Source organism: Hyperolius riggenbachi, chromosome 1 (assembly GCF_040937935.1).
Source record: "Hyperolius riggenbachi isolate aHypRig1 chromosome 1, aHypRig1.pri, whole genome shotgun sequence".
NCBI classification, from domain to species: domain Eukaryota; kingdom Metazoa; phylum Chordata; class Amphibia; order Anura; family Hyperoliidae; genus Hyperolius; species Hyperolius riggenbachi.
In genome coordinates, this window is record NC_090646.1 from 112,542,215 (window position 1) to 112,563,477 (window position 21,263).

At 47.3% G+C, this 21,263-nt stretch overlaps 1 protein-coding gene across 1 annotated transcript in view; it reads left to right on the top strand.

Moving 5' to 3' along the window:
* Nucleotides 1-6,911: 6,911 nt before the first annotated feature.
* Nucleotides 6,912-21,263, top strand: part of RBPJ (recombination signal binding protein for immunoglobulin kappa J region) — a 138,743-nt gene continuing 124,391 nt past the window's right edge. The window contains exon 1 of the mRNA XM_068267918.1: nucleotides 6,912-6,958. Coding sequence (XP_068124019.1) covers nucleotides 6,939-6,958 — 20 coding nt within the window. The 5' untranslated portion in view covers nucleotides 6,912-6,938. The remainder of the gene's footprint in view (nucleotides 6,959-21,263) is intronic.

Genomic DNA, 21,263 nt, shown 5'->3' on the forward strand with positions numbered 1-21,263 from the left:
GAAAAAAAAACTCAAGGTGGCCATCTTGTGGCCAAATAGTAAAACTACATCTACATATTTTCTACATTGCAAATTAAAACATATAATAACATTAAAAATGAACTGTTTATTTTCCACACCAAAATATTACCCAAATACAATTTTTAATGGAAAAAAAAACATAAATAGTTACCTAAGGGTCTGAACCTTTTAAATATGCATTTGAAGGGGGTATACTACGAGCATTTTTTAAATTATAAGCTTGTAAATAGTGATGGACGCAAAACAGAAAAATGCTCCTTTATTTCCAAATAAAATATTGGCGCCATTCATTGTGATAGGGACAAAATTTAAATGGTGTCATAACCGAGACAAACGGGCAAATAAAATACATAGGTTTTAATTATGGTAGCGTGGATTATTTTAAAGCTATAATGGACGACAACTGAGAAATAATGATTTTTTCCCATTTTTTTCTTATTAATCCTGTTAAAATGCATTTATAAAAAAATGATTCTTAGCAAACTGTACCACCCAATGAAAGCCTAATTAGTGGCGGAAAAAAGAAGATATAGATCAATAAATTGTGATAAGTAGTGATAAAGTTATTGGCGAATGAATGGGAGGTGAAAATTGCTCTGATGCATAAGGTGAAAAATCCCAGTGGGCTGAAATGGTTAAAGAGTAACTGTGAAGGCATAAAATCTAAAATCAATTCTTTAGTATTAGCTGTTCTACAAGTGAAATGGATGCTAAACAGGCAATTTAAAAGTTTAAAATCAATCTTACATTTTTCCTAATTGATTTCTATTCCTCATGCCCCCTGGCTCTCATCTCGTACACAGACGCAAAAGAGAAGTTGCGTCACATGCTAAATCAGCCTTGATTGGCTGAAGTCTCTGTCCATCTCATTTATCCCTCCCTCACCTCTGTGATTGGCCACTTAACGGTGGCCACTGGCAGCTGTCCTCCATCACTGTCCTCGGCCCCCCTGCAGTGTGCCATTTCCTCTCCTTCTCCACGCTCCCGCTGCATCTATCTCCCCCGCATGCCCCCTCACAATCCCCTCTTCTCCCCGCACTATTATAGAGCAGAGCGGGGAGGGATAAAAGCAGCGCACACAGACTCACCAACTTTTGGTTCCAGGCGCTGGAGTTCCCATCTATAATCTCTGCACTACTGCCGGTGGTAGTGCAGAGATTATAGACGGGATCTCCAGTGCATGGAACCATTAATAAGTGATTCTGTTTGCGTTGCATTTATCCCTCCCTGCTCTGTAATAGTGTGGGGAAGAGAGGGGATGCCGGGGGGATTGCTTTTCCCTATGGGACCCAAGATGGCACCTACCAGGAACAGAATTCTCCGGATTTCATTAAAGAGACACTGTAACATCAAAAAGTTCCCCTGGGGGGTACTCACCTCGGGAGGGGGAAGCCTCAGGGCCCTCTGTCCCACGGGGGTCTCGCTGCAGCCCTTCAAAGCCGGCCTGACAGACCTGACAGCCTGTTTAATATTTACCTTTCCAGGGTCCAGCGGGGGCGCTGTTGCGGCTTTCGCTCCGAGGTAGATGGAAATACCCGATCTCAGTCGGGGCCTCTCTACTGCGCAGGTGCCAGAGACTTGCACCTGCGCAGTAGAGCAGACCCGACGGCGATCGGGTATTTCCGCCTATTTCGGAGCCGAGAGCCGCCACAGCCCCTGCGCAAGAGCAAGGAAGGTAAATATTTACATCACCGCTGTTCAGGGGGCTGCAGCGAGACCCCCGAGGGAAGGAGGACGGCGTGGGAAGCCTCATTGGGACCCTGAGGCTTCCCCCTCCCGAGGTGAGTACCCCCCAGGGGAACTTTTTGATGTTACAGGTTTTCTTTAATGTTTTCAACTTGGGGTGAAAACGTGGACAGTGTAATACATCTGTTATGTAAGTAGAGCAAGTAATTATCCACTTGCTTATGTGTTTTTTTTTGTTCAATCCATTGTTTGGCTAATAGTTCCTCTTTAATAAAGCAAGATCGATGTGTGGAGGTAAGTTTTTCTCTTGCCTTATTATCTCCAGCATGATCGTAGTGAATTGAGGCCCATGTCTTTTGTACTCTGCATGAACTCATTATACAGGAAGTGCATTGCGATGTAGCTCAGTACGGCTGAAGAAAGTATTCCAAGTGACATCAAAGTACCAAATAAGCGTGCACCTTCCGTTACATTGGTTTATTGTGTTGACAAACAGATCACATAGGGAGAGGTGCGCACCTAGGGATGGTTGGAATTTCCAAATTCCTAATCTGACAGAATTCTGAATTCCGCCTGGTAATTCCGTTTTCCAAACAGATTCCAAACACAACGTAGCACCCCCTTAGAACCAAGCCTTGCACGAGTACCTTGCAAATTTCTGGTTCCCATAATGCTGGAATTTTCAAAATCAGCACATTTTTGTAACAGCATTGTACATTGTACATCATGCTCTCATGTTTTGCAGTCCATACAGTCTTGATAAAAGTCACGTTTTGAATAAGGCAGGTTTCATACTTACTAAAAATCGTGTGCCTAGTGTGAATACACGTTTGTTGCACACCCAATGTAAGTCAATGGAGAATTGCACTTCTGTTTAAAAATTGCAAAACTATGTTCATGTTTTCGCATGCACAAAAAACTCACATCTTTCAATACAAATTTGCACATCGTATGCAAATGCTTACTGGCTTTCATTACCGTCTCTCTCTAAAAAAAAAAAAAAAAAAAAAAAAAAACATTTGAAAAATGCATACTAATGGGTATATGAATGCAAAAAACAAAGAAAAAAAATCGATAAGTGTGAACTGTGCCCAAATCATAAAAATTATTTTGATCTGAACCAAGGCAGGGGCCACGCTCAGAAATCGGAATTTATTTGCATTATGTTCCGATTCCACCTTTTAAAATCGAACAGCTGTTTTTTTCCACAGGGCACAAGAGCATTCTCAATTGTATTTTGCCACAGGAAAATAGCAAACGAACGTGTACAATGAGAAGGGCCACTATGAATAATAATAGGCCCTACATGGAACTGTGGTAACCTGAGCTAAAGTATAAGGGAGCTATTTGATTTTCCCTCTGTGAGGTGGCTAGGATCCTGATTGGTTAATAAGTTACTGCATAGAGGTGGTGTTTTGATCTAAGTACTGATTGGTCGCTACAGGTGTGAGAAGAAATCTGCCAGGTGTTGCTGGGGTCAAACATTGTTGCAACAACCAATGGCAGCTAAGTTAGGTATATATTAGTAGGGTCCGTCGGCAGGTTAGCTGCCTTTGTTCCTGAGTGGTCTGGGCGAGCTTCCCTCCTGCCACTCCCGGAGGATCAAGAAGACTTCGTCGTGGTCAAATCTTTGTTCGTGAAATGTCACGTTTGAAGACGTGGATGAGAATTGCCGTTGGGGTCCTTCTGGAGTTATTTCAGTTTAAGTTGGTCTGAACCGTAATGGTGGATCATATAATGAGTGGTTTTTATGTTAATTTTAATAAAGTTATCTTTTATTGAGTTTATTTGGACCTCAACTAGTTTTAACAGAGTTTATCCAATAAAGATGGCCAAGGCCATTAAACTCAAGCCTGGGGTGTCAATGTGTCCTTTATTTATGTTTATTCTGTTGTTTAGCCACTTCGGTACCAGCTGCCTCTGCCCCCTTAAGGACCAGAGGCTGCTGGTACACTAAAACGCGCAAAGCGACGAATCGCCGTAATAATCCGTCGCTCCCGCCGCAGGCTGCTCTCTCTGCCGTCTCTATGACGGCAGAGCGCTGTGCGCCGGTCAGGATCCGCTTTCATTGGCTCCTGACCCTGTCACTCAATGTAAGCCAATGGGATAGGCTTACAGGAATGACAGGGCCAGGAGCCAATGAAAACGGCTCCTGCCCGGCTCACAGTGCTCTGCCGTCATAGAGGCGGCAGGGCAGCTCATTGAGGCGGGTAGAAAGTGGCTGGATCGGGTGGTGAATGGGACATAGAGTTTACGTCCGGTCAGAACTGCAGCGCCACCCGCCTGACGTAGATTTAAACTGCGTCGGTCCGAAATTGGTTAATTTGTAATTAATCTATCCAAACAAGTGTTGCCTACAGTTCCATAGTGGGCTTTAAAATGCAGTCGCAGAGTGCAGGAAAACCAAAAATCGCAAAAAATGTGATCAGAGTGCAGGAAAACCAGAAATTGCATGGAAGCAGAGCCGGCCTTTTGGGGGGGGGGGGGGGGGAAACTGGGGCAATCGCCCCAGGCCCCGCGCTTGGAGGGGCCCCGCGCCACTTGACCGCCCGCTGCCTCTCCCAGCCGCTTGCCCATGCGGCCAGCTGGAGGAGAGAGCAGCACAGAGAAGAGGGAGAGCTGTGAGCAGCGGTGGAGAAGGGGGGGGGGCATCTCCCCCCTCTTCCCTCACCTTAGGACTCTCCCTCCCTAGCTCGCTCTCCCCTCTGAACTAATGTGCGGGTAGCTGGCAGTGGGCGGGACTTACCTTCCGTCTCACGCCAGCGCCGGAAGTTCTGGTGCCACTGCTCTGGTCTCGAACAGACCAGAGTAGCGGCAAATCCATCCCGCGCCGGCCCTGCATCGAGACGGAAGGTAAGTCCCGCCCGCTGCCTGCCAGTCACCCGCACATTAGTTCGGAGGGGAGGACGAGCGAGGGAGGGAGAGCCCTAAGGTAAGGGGGGAGATGGCCCCCCCTTCTCCACCGCTGCTCACAGCTCTCCCTCTTCTCTGCGCTGCTCCCCTCCTGCTGGGGGCACACCTGGCTACCTATTCTGGGACATATACCCCTGACTACATATACTGGGCACATATACTGAGCATATACCCCTGACTACATATACTGGGCACATATACCCCTGGCTACATATACTGGGCACATATACCCCTGGCTACATATACTGGGCACATATACCCCTGACTACATATACTGGGCACATATACCCCTGACTACATATACTGGGCACATATACTGGGCATATACCCCTGACTACATATACTGGGCACATATACCCCTGACTACATATACTGGGCACATATACTGGGCATATACCCCTGACTACATATAATGGGCACATATACCCATGACTACATATACTGGGCACATATACCCCTGCCTACATATACTGGGCATATACCCCTGACTACATATACTGGGCACATATACCTCTGGCTACATATACTGGGCACATATACCCCTGACTACATATACTGGGCACATATACTGGGGACAAATACACCTACCTACATATACTGGGCACATATACACCTGGCTACATATACTGGGCACATATACCCCTGGCTACATATACTGGGCACATATACCCCTGGCTACATATACTGGGCACATATACACCTGCCTACATATACTGGGCACATATACCCATTGGCTACATATACTGGACACATATACCCCTGGCTACATATACTGGGCACATATGCCCCTGGCTACATATACTGGGCACATATACCCCTGGCTACATATACTGGGCATATACTGGGGACATATACCCCTGACTACATATACTGGGCACATATACCCCTGGCTACCTGTTCTCGGGACATCTCTACCCCTGGTTACCTGTTCTGGGGACATCTATACTGCTGGCCACCTATTCTGGGGACATCTATACCGCTGGCCACCTATTCTGGGGACACCTATAGACCTGGGGCTACCTAATTTTGGGGAACCACTGCTGTCAGATTGAGTGTATTTTGAGGAACTGCTGCCAGGTGAGAGGTGTCTACCATATTAAGGGTACAATTCCTCCAAAACGATCCAGCACAGCTCTTTTAATCAGAAGATTATTTTATTGGATCATAAAAATACAAATATTAAAGCTGCATAGTGGCACTATGCAGCTTTAATAGCCACTATGCAGCTTTAATATTTGTATTTTTATGATCTAATAAAATAATCTTCTGATTAAAAGAGCTGTGCTGGATCGTTTTGGAGGAATTGTACGCTATACCCTGTGGGTACAGGGGTGGATCCGCTGCACGCCTATTCCCCGACATCGCTAGTGTGCGGTCTTACACATCTTTGTGGCTGTTACCATATTAAGGGGACATTCTGCCTATTTATGTGAAATGCTGTCTGTTTATGTGCATCATGACTGCTGCATTTGTCTTGTTGGGGGCATCATGGTTACTGAATTTGTCTTGTTGGGGGCCTCATGATTTGTTGGGGGCCTCAAGATCGCTGAATTTGTCTTGTTGGGGGCCTCATTATTGCTGAATTTGTCTTGTTGGGGGCCTCATGATTGCTGAATTTTGCAAGACAAAAGTTACTACAACAATGTGAATTTTGTGAAACGTGAACCTTAGAATTTCCAAATTTATTGAAGCATGAGCTCCCCCACCCCCGCACTTAAAACCACCATGCAAATGTTTGTTTTTATATTGGTTGGCTTAGTGGCTTTTACCTGACATAATTGTTTTCAAACAATAATAATAATAAGGAATACTGCATTAAAGGTGGACAAGCCCATGAATGTGGTGATACGATATATGGCCTACACTTATGGCTCTAGGCCCCGCATGTGACACTCGCCCCAGGCCCCGCATACTCTGCATGGAAGCAAGTGTGATTCCAGCCTACAGATCTGATTCCTACAGGCAGCAGCTTCAGGAGAAATAAACGTGTGTGTGTGTGGAAGGGGGAGTTCATTGCATTTGTACTGTAACAACTGCATACTGTAGCCAGCACAGCTTCTAGCCAAGTAGCCATGAGGCAGACTCCGCCCCTCGCACGCCGCAAGCTGGAACGTCATCCGCAGATAAATACAGAGCCAGCAACAGCAGCAGCGTGGGAACGCTGTCGGGGGCGTGTCTGCAATCCGTGGCAAGGACGAGGAGGGCGTCTGAAGGGTGTGGTCATATCCCAGAGGGGCGGGGTTGAAAGCCGGTGGGCGTTCTACCAACAACAATCCGAATCTCGCGAGCTTTGGAGTTTTGGCGAGAGTTTGTGGAAGATGGCGCCTGTTGTGACAGGGTAAGTCTGGAAGTCGGGGCAGCTGAGAGGGGAGCTGGGCGGGTGGGGGAGAGCTCTGGGGCACGAGAGGGGTGCTATGGTTTGTTGCAGGAGGGGCGGAAGGGCTTCAGAAGGATCGGCCGTCACAGCGGCTCACTAGTTGCGGCTCCCTCGTCCGGGTCTGCGGGAGAGCAGTCTTTGTCTGGCCGCCTGACTGTACGGAGGGCTGCAGTACGCTGTGATATGTGGCTGTACAGTGCTGATGTGTACAGTGTCCCATGTGCTCCCCTCTGTACAGCACTGACCCTGCTAACACCTCCTGCTGTGATGCCTTGCTCTGCTCCTTCTGTGCCCTCTCCTGCCAGCTCCACACATTACTGTGCCCTCTCCTGCCAGGTCCATACATTGCTGTGCCCTCTCCTGCCAGCTCCATACATTGCTGTGCCCTCTCCTGCCAGCTCCATACATTGCTGTGCCCTCTCCTGCCAGCTCCATACATTGCTGTGCCCTCTCCTGCCAGTTCCATACATTACTGTGCCCTCTCCTGCCAGTTCCATACATTACTGTGCCCTCTCCTGCCAGTTCCATACATTGCTGTGCCCTCTCCTGCCAGTTCCATACATTACCGTGCCCTCTCCTGCCAGGTCCATACATTGCTGTGCCCTCTCCTGCCAGCTCCATACATTGCTGTGCCCTCTCCTGCCAGCTCCATACATTGCTGTGCCCTCTCCTGCCAGCTCCATACATTACTGTGCCCTCTCCATAAATTGCTGTGCCCTCTCCTGCCAGGTCCATACATTACTGTGTCCTCTCCTGCCAGCTCCATACATTACTGTGCCCTCTCCATAAATTACTGTGTCCTCTCCTGCCAGCTCCACGCATTACCGTGCCCTCTCCTGCCAACTTCATACATTGCTGTGCCCTCTTTTGCCAACTTCATACATTGTTGTGCCCTCTCCTGCCAGCTCCATACATTACTGTGCCCTCTCCTGCCAGCTCCATGCATTGCTGTGCCCTCTCCTGCCAGCTCCATGCATTGCTGTGCCCTCTCCTGCCAGCTCCATGCATTGCTGTGCCCTCTCCTGCCAGCTCCATGCATTGCTGTGCCCTCTCCTGCCAGCTCCATGCATTGCTGTGCCCTCTCCTGCCAGCTCCATGCATTGCTGTGCCCTCTCCTGCCAGCTCCATGCATTGCTGTGCCCTCTCCTGCCAGCTCCATGCATTGCTGTGCCCTCTCCTGCCAGCTCCATGCATTGCTGTGCCCTCTCCTGCCAGCTCCATGCATTGCTGTGCCCTCTCCTGCCAGCTCCATGCATTGCTGTGCCCTCTCCTGCCAGCTCCATGCATTGCTGTGCCCTCTCCTGCCAGCTCCATGCATTGCTGTGCCCTCTCCTGCCAGCTCCATGCATTGCTGTGCCCTCTCCTGCCAGCTCCATGCATTGCTGTGCCCTCTCCTGCCAGCTCCATGCATTGCTGTGCCCTCTCCTGCCAGCTCCATACATTGCTGTGCCCTCTCCTGCCAGCTCCATACATTACTGTACCCTCTCCTGCCAGCTCCATACATTACTGTACCCTCTCCTGCCAGCTCCATACATTACTGTACCCTCTCCTGCCAGCTCCATACATTACTGTACCCTCTCCTGCCAGCTCCATACATTACTGTACCCTCTCCTGCCAGCTCCATATATTGATGTGCCCTCTCCTGCCAGCTCCATATATTGTTGTTTCCTCTCCTGCCAGCACCATATATTACTGTGCCCTCTCCTGCCAGCTCCACGCATTGCTGTGCCCTCTCCTGCCAGCTCCACGCATTGCTGTGCCCTCTCCTGCCAGCTCCATGCATTGCTGTGCCCTCTCCTGCCAGCTCCATGCATTGCTGTGCCCTCTCCTGCCAGCTCCATGCATTGCTGTGCCCTCTCCTGCCAGCTCCATGCATTGCTGTGCCCTCTCCTGCCAGCACCACGCATTGCTGTGCCCTCTCCTGCCAGCACCATGCATTGCTGTGCCCTCTCCTGCCAGCTCCACGCATTGCTGTGCCCTCTCCTGCCAGCTCCACGCATTGCTGTGCCCTCTCTACTTCCATAGGCTGCTGCCCCCCCCCCCCTCCACGTCTGTAGGCGTCTGCCTCCGCCTCCTCATCTCTAAGCTGCTGTCCCCTCTGCCTCCACATCCATGGACTGCTAACCCCCCCCCCCCCCCAATCCTTAGGCTGCTGCCCCACCTCCACATCCGTAGACTGCTTGCCTCCACGTCCATAGGCTCAGGCCCCCCTCTGCCTCCACATCCATTGGCTGCTGCCCCCCCCCCCTGCCTCCACATCCATAGGCTGCTGCCCCTCCCCTGCCATCCATAGGCTGCTGGACCCCCCCCACCTCATCATCCATAGGCTGCTTCCTTCCTCTACCACACATGCCCCCTATGACATCACATCCATAGGCTACTGCACCCTCCACGCCCATAGGCTGCTTCTCTCATCTGACTTCACATCCATAGGCTGCTGCCCCCTCTGTCTCTGCATCCATACGCTGCTGTCACCCCTTCCTCTGTAGCCATATGCTTATGCCCCTCCCCCCGTATCCATACGCCGATTCCTCCGGCCACCCTGCATCCATACACTGCTGCCTTCACATCTATACTGGGCAGCAAGGTGGTGTAGTGGATAGCACTACGCCAGATTGTGAGCCCCTCTTGAGGGATAGAGGAATTGTAGTGAAAATACAGTAGAATAATGAATACAATTGCTAATTGTTTACAAATTTATATATTTAGTCAGTGTTTGCCCATTGTAAAATCTTTCCTCACCCTGATTAACATTCTGAAATTATCACAGGCGGTGACATTTTTAGTTCTGCCAGGTGATCTGTAAGGAATGTTTGTTACTGGAATTTCCTTGCACAGAGGGAAATGTTGCTTGGCAACTGGAAAAAGTTATTTCCCACAATACAATGAGGTTTACAGACTTTAAACTGTCTGGACCTTGATTATGACATCTCAAATAGACCGATGGTCTATTCGAGAAAAGGTAAAGATTTCTCATGGGAAAGGGGGTATCGGCTACTGATAGGAATGAAGTTGAATCCTTGGTGTAAGTTCCTCTTTAAAGGGAACCTTAACTGAGAGGGATATGGATGTTTCCTTTTAAACAATACCAGTTGCTTGGCACTCCAGATGATCTCTTTTGCTGCAGTAGTGGCTGAATCACACACCTGAAGGAAGCAAGCAACTAATCCAGTCTGACTTCAGTCAGAGCACCTGATCTGCATGCCTGTTCAGGGGCTGTGGCTAAAAGTATTAGAGACACAGGATCAGCAGGGAAGTCAGGCAAATGGTATTATTTTTAAAGGAAAAATGCATATACTTCTCAGTTTAGGTTCCCTTTAAGGGACAAGACTATATACTCTGTACAGCGCTGAAGCAGATGTCAGCGTTATATAAGTAAAGTAATACAGTGTTCTCCCCAGAATTTTTTTCCAGCCGGGTGGCATGAAAAAGTAGCCGGGTGGCATAAAATGGGCGTGGCCATGACGTGTCAGAAAATGGGCGTGACCATGACAGGGTGTAGCTAACTGTAATGTAACAATGTAATGCAAAAGAGCCCTATTTTTTTTCCCAAAACACAGTTAGGCAAATTGTCCATAAAAGTAATTACACCGTTTTCCCCCAAAAAACACATATATAAGAAGGCAGCATTTCCCCCACAAGACACACACACACACACACACACACACACACACACACACACACACACACACACACACACACACACAACAATGCAGCGTTTCCCTCAAGATGTGGTGGTCTCAGGATGCTATCATGCCAGCAAAAAGGGGTCTAACTCAGTACTAGCAAGAATCAGAATCAGATACAATAGAACAAACATTATGCCACATATAAAATCAAGAAAACCATTACTCAAAATGTCCAATCCATAAACCATTACTCAAAATGTCCAATCCATAAACCATTATTAAAAATGTTAAATGCAGAAACGATTACCCCAATGTCAAATGTAGGTCAAGCTGATGGCTAGTGGAGTGGGCTAGTCTGTTAGGTAGGTCAGGCTGCGCGCTAGTGGGGTAGGTAGGTATGCAAGGCTGCTGCCTAGTGGTATGGGTAGGTAGGTAGGTCAGGCTGGTTGTTCGTGGGGTGGGTGGCAAAGGTGGTCAGGCTGGTGGCTAGTTGGTTGGGTGGATGGCAAAGTAGGTCAGGCTGGAGGCTAGTGGGGTGGGTGGCAAAGTAGGTCAGGCTAGTGGGGTGGGTGGGTGGCAAAGTAGGTCAGGCTGGTGGCTAGTGGGGTGGTGGGTAGCAAAGTTGTTCAGGCTTGTGGCCAGTGGGGTGGGTGGGTGGCAAAGTAGGTCAGGCTGCAGGCTAGTGCGGTGGGTGGCAAAGTAGGTCAGGCTAGTGGCTAGTGGGGTGGGTGTCAAAGTAGGTCATGCTGGTGGCTAGTGGGGTGGGTGGGTGGCAAAGTAGGTCAGGCTGGTAGCTAGTGGGGTAAGTGGGTGGCAAAGTAGGTCAGGCTGGTGGCTAGTGGGGTGGCAAAGTAGGTCAGGCTAGTGGGGTGGGTGGGTGGCAAAGTAGGTCATGCTGGTGGCTAGTGGGGTGGGTGGGTGGCAAAGTAGGTCAGGCTGGTAGCTAGTGGGGTAAGTGGGTGGCAAAGTAGGTCAGGCTGGTGGCTAGTGGGGTGGCAAAGTAGGTCAGGCTAGTGGCTAGTGGGGTGGGTGGGTGGCAAAGTAGGTCATGCTGGTGGCTAGTGGGGTGGGTGGGTAGCAAAGTAGGTCAGGCTGGTGGCTAGTGGGGTGGGTGGGTGGCAAAGTAGGTCATGCTGGTGGCTAGAGGGGTGGGGTGGGTTGCAAAGTAGGTAAGGCTGGTTGCTAGTTGGTTGGTGGGGGGCAAAGTAGGTCAGTCTGGTGGCTAGTGGGGTGGGTGAGTTTGTAGGTAGGTCCCCTCCTCCCTCTCGGATAGCATGGCAGCAGGTTGCTCCTCACATTGTATGGTGGGAAATCCTCCGCTGCTTCCCGAAGGTCTCCCCCAGCTTCTGCACCTGATGTCAGACAGGCAGGCAGGCTGCCGTACACTCTGCTGATAGCCCGGATTCCTCCATCCGTCTCGGTACAAAGCCCTGCTGATTGCCCGGATTCCTCCATCCGTCTCGGTACAAAGCCCTGCTGATTGCCCAGATTCCTCCATGCTTCTCTGCCAGCCAGCGGCATGCGTGCCAACCACTGTGGGCGGCTCCGTGGCTAGGCAGCCTTCTATTGGCCGGTGGGCGGTACAGACGCGCCTTGATTGGTGGGGGGCGCTGACTCATCCCGCCCAGTTCACGCATCACTGCGAGACTGGTAGAGTAACTTACTCTACTAAAAAGTGTCCCCGGCTCGAGGCTGCGCGGCCGCCATTTTTCTGGAGGATCGACGCGCAGAGTAAAATACTATAAAAAATGATGCCTGAAGGGTTCAAAACAGGCGGGCGGGGTTTCAAAACCAGCCGGGCGGCCCGCCCACTTGATTAGTCCTGGGGAGAACACTGTAATAATTGTTGTCCCCCTGTGTTCTCATAATAAACAGTCTCATAATATTTGCTACTAATGCGTCTAATGTGGCTTTCTTTTTCACATCCATATATTACTACTCTCCTGTCAGCTCATATTCAAATCGCTACCCTCTTCTGCTACCTCTATGTGCCTTGTACTCCTCACTGCCCCATACATTTTCCACTTATGCGTCACTGACCCTATTCTATCTTCCCCTAACTACATCCTCCCAGTACTGCCCCTATTGTTACCCTCCTTCCCTTATGCTGGGCATACACGGCCCAGATTCTTATCTGATCAATCGATCCGCTGATGGCTCGATTGATAATTTCCGACATGTCCGATCACGCGGGGGATCGATGCCCGGCTTGATCCCCGTGGGCGGACAATAGACAAAAAAAAGCGCTGAGAAGGAAGTGCCCGCGGGGATTGATCCGCGCGGGTGAGCAGTGACGCGCCGGCATCGAGCCGCTGGCTCACTACCGCCGCAGAAACGAGCCGTGTATGCCTAGCATTAGATACATCCACGAATCACTGCCCCTGCTGTCTTTCCTTTCCACAAGAGTTGGTGTTTCTTAGTGGCAGAGTTCTAAGATGCCTTGAGCTCTGCCTTATCTTGGGGCATGTAAGACATTTAGACGTATTAAGAGCCCAAACCGTTGTTTGTGACAGTTTTGTCCAATAAGTTCAAGACTCTGCGGGATGCCTTCTCTTTTTCACCTGTCTGAGCTGGGCAACAACATTTTGGCAATGTACAAGGAGAGTGTGGTTGGCACTACAGCTGGAGAAGCGAGCTAAGGCAGGGAGCTGGCAGGGCCCACTTTGCTTCACTCACTACGGTGAGACTGCATGCTCTGAATGTGGCAGCAAAGCTGTATCAAGAAAAGGAGAGGAGGAGAAGTTCGGCAACAAAATTTTGGCTGCTTGCTTTGAACCTGTGGGGAGTCTTTCTTCTCCTTCCTGTTCATAGGACAGTACTTGCCCCTGAACCAAACATGCATAAACTATCACTGATAACCAGGAAACATGTTTTAGCACCATAAAAGTGACGGCGCTAGTCTATTTTAGGGAACCCAGCAGGAAAACTTGTAGAGAAATTCCACTCACGTGATTGGGTGGACAGCAAATTCTAGGTTTCTGATTGTTTGTAGTAAAGTAAGCCTACACTGTTCGGCCAATCAGAACACTTTGTGCTGTAAGAAAGTACTGTGATTGGAGGACTGTTCCTTATAAGGTTTCCTGCTGGAAACCAGAGCTGATGAAAGCTAAGTTTTATACATACCTGGGGCTTCCTCCAGCCCCGTGCACAGGGATCGCTCCCACGCCACTGACCTCAGCCTGCTGCAGCTCCGGTACCTGGTCCTGTAACTTCTGCCAGTCACAGCCAGTCTGATGTAAGAGAAGTGCGCTATTTACGTATCTCTCCAGCAGCCACTGGAGAGATTTGTAGAGGGCGCACTTCTCGCACTTACATGTGTAGAGGGCGCACTTCTCTGGTTAAATGATTTACTTTTGGAAAACTCAGGATTTAGGGCTGGTTCACACGGGCTTCTGCTGAGCTTTCACTGGGCCATATGCCAGCGTTTAGACGTTCGCTTTTGAAGGCTTTTGGGAAGCCTTCAAGGCTAGCAGTTTTGGGTTTCTGCAATTGTTTCTCTGCGTTTACCGCCTCTGAAAGCAACATGTTACTTTCAAGACGAGACACAACGCTGGGACCTACTGCCAGACTTTCATGAAATCCTGCTAAAGCCAGCTCTAAACGCTCCCATTTACTTGAATAAGACATCGGTAGATCCTCAAAAACGCAGCGTTAAACACCGCAAAAATGCCTGTGTGAACCAGCCCTTAGACATGTTTGGTGGTTTTCAATGTGCTTTTGTCACTTGCAACAGTTTATACAATATTGTATTATGTAACAGCAAAAATAACAAAAATTGATGTACGTTAATGAACTATTTTATACAATAGGACAATTTTGTATGTATTATTGTAACACAAGTCATGTGTAAGTAGGGAACTGTCTGTATTTCCAATGCATAATGTAATGGCTAACCTAAAATGTGCTTATATTGGGGTAATACACAGAAATGTTGGACCCAATCTGTATGTACCATATCTTTCTGTGATTGTGGTGTGATAGAGTAATGGGGCTGGTTACATAAGGTGCAGTTACATACTGGAAAGTGATTATGTAACAGTATGCAGACACAGATCATAGTTACAAGCACTAGCATGGAGAGTGTAAACAGACTGGTGGCTCTTGAGGAAAACAAAAATAAGGACACTTTTCAAAGGCTAAATGCAGCAACATCTATATCAGAGCTTAGTGGACACACACTACATTTTGCCTAAAACATGTAGTGTGTCTGCTTAGCTCCAATACAGCTTGTTGCTGCATACAGCCTTTGAATGCTATGTCCCTATTCTCAGTATTGTTGATTGGGGTTACAGGAGTGGCATACTTGTTGGACGCTGGTCACCGGTTGGCTGGATACTCTCAGCTTCTCTACCCTACTTTGGCTCTTGAGGAAGTGGCATTGCACTGTGTAAAGCATAGTGCATTTTTGCTGTGCAGATCTGCTTTGGTATGAAAATCGCAATGCATTTTGTAAGCATTTCAGACCAAATCTGCATTGCACTTATGCGTGTTTTTGATAACGTTTGTGCGTCTTCTTGTGTTCTCTGTTCTGTTTTGTAGATATCAAAAACAGTATGGGGATTGTTTGTGTGAATATTTTTTTCTTATACAGTATCTGCCTCTATTGACTATAATAAATGTGCAGATTGAGAAAATGTATACACTTGCACACCCCAAAAAACTTGCATTTTGTAATACGTGCAAGTGGGAGCAATCGGAACAGTCCATTATACTGTATGGACCTGTCAAAGGTAATGGACAGCCACTGGGTAGGGGCCACTGCTAGAAATCATAAGCCAATTTAGATACAGTATGTCAAGCGAGCCATATGCAGGGGTCAGATGACTACCAATCCAACACTCAGCATTGGGCACTAGTCTAGTATAGGGACCCAGTAGGAAACCTCACAGGGAAATTCCACTATTATGTGATTGGGTGCACCCTCTCCTACTGCTAGGTTTTCGATAGGTTGCAGTAAACTACACCCACACTATTTGGCCAATCAAAACGCTTTGTGCTGTGATCGGGGAACTGTACACTGAGGGTTACTGCTGGGGTGCTTAAAAATAGACTAGTGACCAGTCCATCATCCATGATTGACCTATAAGATATTGCTCAAGGAGTAGAGCCTGGCGCTGACTGGGTTGTCTAGACTCCAGACATAAGAATGCTTGGGCAGGCAACACAAGTGTGTAAACATAGCATGCAACTTGTGTCCTGCAATATATGGTACCACTCAGGGAGTTATCCTACAGGCTTTTTGCATTGGACACTGTAGGATGACTTCCCCATTTGCGCAGGTACATTATACCTTTACATTCCTGCAGTGTGATATCTGAGAGGATGTTGCTCTAATGTGTAATTGTTTGATCCCTGTACTCACGCTGGTTATCGTATAACTGAGTCTATATTAACATAATCTGTCCACTGGTCTGTGAATAAATGGCTTAGAAACTTTTTGTGCAACCCCAGTCTCATAATTAAGCAGTGCTGTGTACAACATTATCAATGCAAAATGTGTTTTAACCCATGAATTGTAGTGTGAAATAATGCAGCAGATGTGCATGGTGTCCACTATCGTCTAGCTGAATTCAGTTTTTCAGGGTGGTGAGACTGATAAAAGCAGATTTCTGATTACTTCATCTCGATATATATCAGTCATATTTTCATGCTGTAAAGTTTGACGCAGGGTTGCTGATAAACATATTTCAAGTTCTGTCAAAACTGTATATTGTTGGATTCTTACAAGTAACAATTAACCTATTGTGTCAGTTCCAGCTGAAAAGCTTATTGCTTTTCATGAGATGCCATTAAAAGCAGACCAGAACTTTTCTGTTGGTTTGAATTCAAGGAATCCCCTCAATATACTACTCTTATGTCTGGTTAGAACACCTAACGCTCTACCCCTGACATTGTATGAAGGAAACGTAGATGTTCCCTGAGATATGTTCTGTGCTCTCTTCCAGCCCACTGACAGCTTGTCTTTTCTGTCTTTTTATCTTCTCTGTTCTTCTCTTTCTTTCTTCTTAATGTACCAAGGTTGATATGTTGTGGTATCCGCTTCTTTTCAATGTTTTCAAGAAAAGATTGAGGGAGCCGTTATTTGTTAATATAGCAGGTTCCCGGTTGTATGATCCCTGCAGGGCGCCGGGATACCCAATTATACGGGTTTTTCTAGAATTAGATGGTTCGTAAATACTAGCATAATACAGGTATGTGTTGTAATGTAAAGCCCAATCTACACGATACGATTCGATTACGATTTGATTAAATCCGAAATGTCCGGGATTCGATTCAGTTCGATTTGCAATTCAAAACAATGGCAAATCGAATTGCATCAAATCCCGATCGGACATGTCAGATTTAATAGAATCGTAAATAGAATCGTAATCGAATCGTACAAAGAATCGTATCGTGTAGATTGGGCTTTATACTTGAGTTCACCATGATGTTGTTATTGAGCTTATCTGACCCTATTTCTTGTGAAGATACAATCTGCTGGACGGCGATGGTAAGCTGTCCAGTTCTTGCTGCTTAGTTATCAATGGGTCAAACAAGACCTTGCTTTATGTTGTTCTTTGTCTTTTATATGTTGAAATAAATAAAGAATCTTTACAAAAAAAAAAAAAAAAAGCGGACCAGAATTCAGAACTTCTTCTCTACTCTAATGCTGGGTACACCCGATGCAATTTCCCGCCCGATCGATGGGAAGCGATCGATTATTTCCAACATGTCCGATCTGCACTCGATTGATAAAGCGCTTGATTTTACACACTTATCATTAGAAAATCAATTGCTTTATTTATTGGGTGCACTTTGGAAATGTACACACTATGCAACTTCCCGTTCGATCGCCTATCGATCGGGCGGGAAATTGTATCGTGTAAGGGGCTACAAAGGGCCAAAAGCTGTTATACGAAGGATACACTTGTTTTTTGTCCCTGTAGCATGCCATGTCTTTAAGTATTTATATAGCGCTGACAAATTACGCAGCGCTGTACAGAGTATATTTTCTTGTCACTAACTGTCCCTCAGAGGGGCTCACAATCTAGTCCGTACCATAGTCTTATGTCTATGTATGTATCGTGTAGTGCATGTATTGTCTTGGGCGCAGACATGTAATTAATGCAATAATATGATCACGTGTAAAGCAGAAACATGTCACACTGTGCTTACAAAAGTCCCGAAATTAATTACTGTCCCCCTCCAGGCCGCCATTGATTCGGGTATAAGATGCTATTGCTGGCGGCTGAATTATGATGTTTCAATTGTAAATTGGGTTCTGTCTTTTCATCCCGCCTAAATTACAAACTGAGCGCCACTATGCAGTAGCTGTAATTCACATTACGACCTATGGGGGTGCCAGCTGCGCCCAAATCTCCAGCGTTGTTTTTGCCTGATTCGGTCTTGGACACCGACTAGAGCCTAGGCATTTGCCCTGCTGGCCTTGTGGGCGATACTGCTCTAATGTTTATAACGTGTCTCTGTTGTGCTTTGCTGAGTCTAGGGTGCTTGGCCAGTGCATCTAAACTGCATCCAGTAAAATTAAATCATTTCTTCTGATGAAAGTCTTGGGGCATTACCTAGTGTGAGTATAGGTCAAAGCAAGACACAGAACATCTATATTGTGTTTTTCTTCAGGCAGACTCAAAGCACTTCAGTGTTGCAGCCACTTGGGGTGGTCTCTGGCCAACCAGGGTCATTAGGGAGCTTTGCCCACAGACTCCTTACTGTTTCATGTACGGGCTTGAGCTAGGAACCCTGGTCAAAGGCTCAAATCCTACATTGAAGGCAACAGCCTTATAAGTATGCTATCCGGCTGATGTTTTTTTATGCCTGTACTGGTGTTTTTGTTTTTTGTCTGTCTGTTTTTTTTTTTTTTTTTTTTGATCACTAAAATACTGATGCTTCTTTTACGTGTAGACGAGGCAGCTATTTTTCATCCTCTCCATCCTTTCCATAGGACAAAGCTACTGCTCATGTTTGTACCTGAACTGTCACCCAAAGCTATCACTAAAGTTGCTTATACACCTTTCTGTGGTTAAGTGCCTTTATTTGATATCAAATAAATTACTCTGCCTGGTGCACACCTTGCAATTTCCAGTCACAGACAGGTCAAATTGATTATTTCTAATTTTACAAAATCTATCAGAAAAATGATTGGAAATCAGATTGGATTTGTCAGAAATAATCGATTCGGCCTGTGTATCTGATGGGAAATTGACTGGTGAGTAACAAGCATTAAATTATTGTTGTGGGGGGGTGCGAGGGGGGGGGGAAGGAGGAGGTGCGCTACAGCGAGGCTTGCAACGTGACCAATAGGTCCCTTGCAAGCTCTTTGAAACTCAGGGCAGACGGCGGCATTATGGGTAATTAACCCTGCCGCATACAGCCGCTCAGCTGCGGCAATTACAACTCATTTGAATCAGAACAGTCATTTCAGGTGACACTTAATGAAAATCTGCTTAAAGGGAACCTGAGATGGGGGATTAGGAATCAAATATTCATACCTGGGGCTTCCTCCATTCCCCTTTGGCCTGATCGCTCCCACGGCTTCCTCTTCTTCCTCTCTGTTCGTTCGCCCGCAATTGGCCATGGAAAGTCCTCTAAACCGGGGACAACTGCGCATGTGTGGCTGGCCGCATTCCTGTTGCCTGGAGCATTCTGCACCTGCACAGTACTACTGTACTATCGCCGCAGGTGCAGAACGCCTTAAGAGAACATTGGCTTCAGCACATGCTAATCCCAGCTTTCAGCCGCAGACAGATTGCTTTGAATCTAGAAATGATCATTTATGGCCTGATCATTGCATCTTACCTCTATCACTGGGCACTGGTTCTTAGATAAGTGTTTTTCATTATGCTTTGTGCAAATAAGTGGCTTGAGGCTGTCATCAATTAAAGGAATACTGTAATGCCCCTAAAATAGTTTCTTACCTAGGGCTCCTGTCGGCCCCCTGCAGACGTCATGTGCCTGCGCTGGGACACAACGATCCACCCCCCCCCCCCCCCCCGGTCCCCTGCCGCGGCTCACTTCCAGTATTTGCAACTTTAATGTCACAAGCCACTGCGCCTGCGCATCCTCGCTCCTGCTGTTAGTTGCAGACGATTGTTTTGTCCTGGTGCAGGCACAGGACGTCGGGGGGGGGTGGGGGGGGGGGGCGGTAGAAGCCCCAGTTAAGTTACTAAGTTTTAGGTTTTTGGGTTTTTTTTGCAAATGACGTCCTGGCAAATGACTTTCCTATTGATTAATGTGATTAGCAGGTGTAAGGGTACTTTTCTCCTGCTGTGTCTCATACATGTATAAAAACTCCCTTGTGTGTATGACACTGCCTACTGACTCAGACATGTCATGTTGTGTATTCCTGGTAACAGGCGGGGGCTTTCCCTTCTGTCCTATCAGGTAGCACAGTGCTCTCTATAGGATCTGATTGCAGTTCAGGTAGTTTGTATCTAGTCACATTTTTATTTTGTAGGTGACTATTATATACTTTATTATAGGAGTGATGACTTTTTTTTTGTGATTTTTGCTTTTTTTTTTTTAAGTTTGTAAATGTGCCCATTAATGGTACAATTTTTAGCAAAGGATTATAGTTTCCATAAGATTATTTCGATTGAAAGAGAAGATGGTATTCAATTGATCCATATATTGAAAGATTCCAACTCTCAATCATTGCTAATCCAGTTATGATCATATCTATAAATTTAAATCAGGAAACGATCAATAATGCAATCATTCAGTATTGATAGGGCCCATCAGCTTCTCTGTCTTCATGCAATACGATTGGAACAGTCTGAAAGAAAATAAAATCATTCACTAACCGTTGAACTGTTAATGGTCACCTTTATACCAGGGCTGTGGAGTCGGCACAAAAATCATTGTTTATGAAACCACCGACTCTGACTCCAGGTACCCAAAAATGTATCTGCAGAATACAGTCCATAATTTTTTATGCATTACGATACATTCAAAAATTTGCATTCTTTGGAAATTACTCCAGTGACATGCGTTGCTTTCAGTTTTAATGTGAATAATTGTGTTGTGATTTCGCACTTAGTAGAAACTGGCCCAGTGTTCTCCCCAGAATTTTTTTTCCCAGCCGGGTGGCATGAAAAAGTAGCCGGGTGGGGCAAGTTGAGAGAATGCAGGGCCGGTGGTTATGTGTGCAACTCTGCTTACAGAATAGCAGGAGGTGAGCCGATGACAGCCGGGTGCTCATCAAAACTTAGAGCCTGGGAAGAACACTGTGCCCCCAAATTTTTTTAACCACCCTGGCGTTCTATTAAGATCGCCAGGGTGGCGGCGCAGCAGTATTTTTTTTTTAAAACCATGTAGCTAGCCTAGTGCTAGCTACATGATTCCCCCCCCTCCCGGCGGCGTCTTACTCACCTTTCCGATCGCTTCCGGCGCATTAGCCCATCCGGAAATCCCGTTCTGAACGGGATTTCTTGGAGGGCTTCCCCCGTTGTCATGGTAACGACCGTGATGACGTCACCGACGTTGTGATGTCATTGGGAGTACCGATCCACCCCGCAGCGCTGCCTGGCACTGATTGGCCAGGCTGCGCAGGGGTCTCAGGAGGGGGCCCTTACGCGACGGGTAGCGGCGCATCGGCGGCGATCGTCCCCCACACGCAGCTAGCAAAGTGCTAGCTGCGT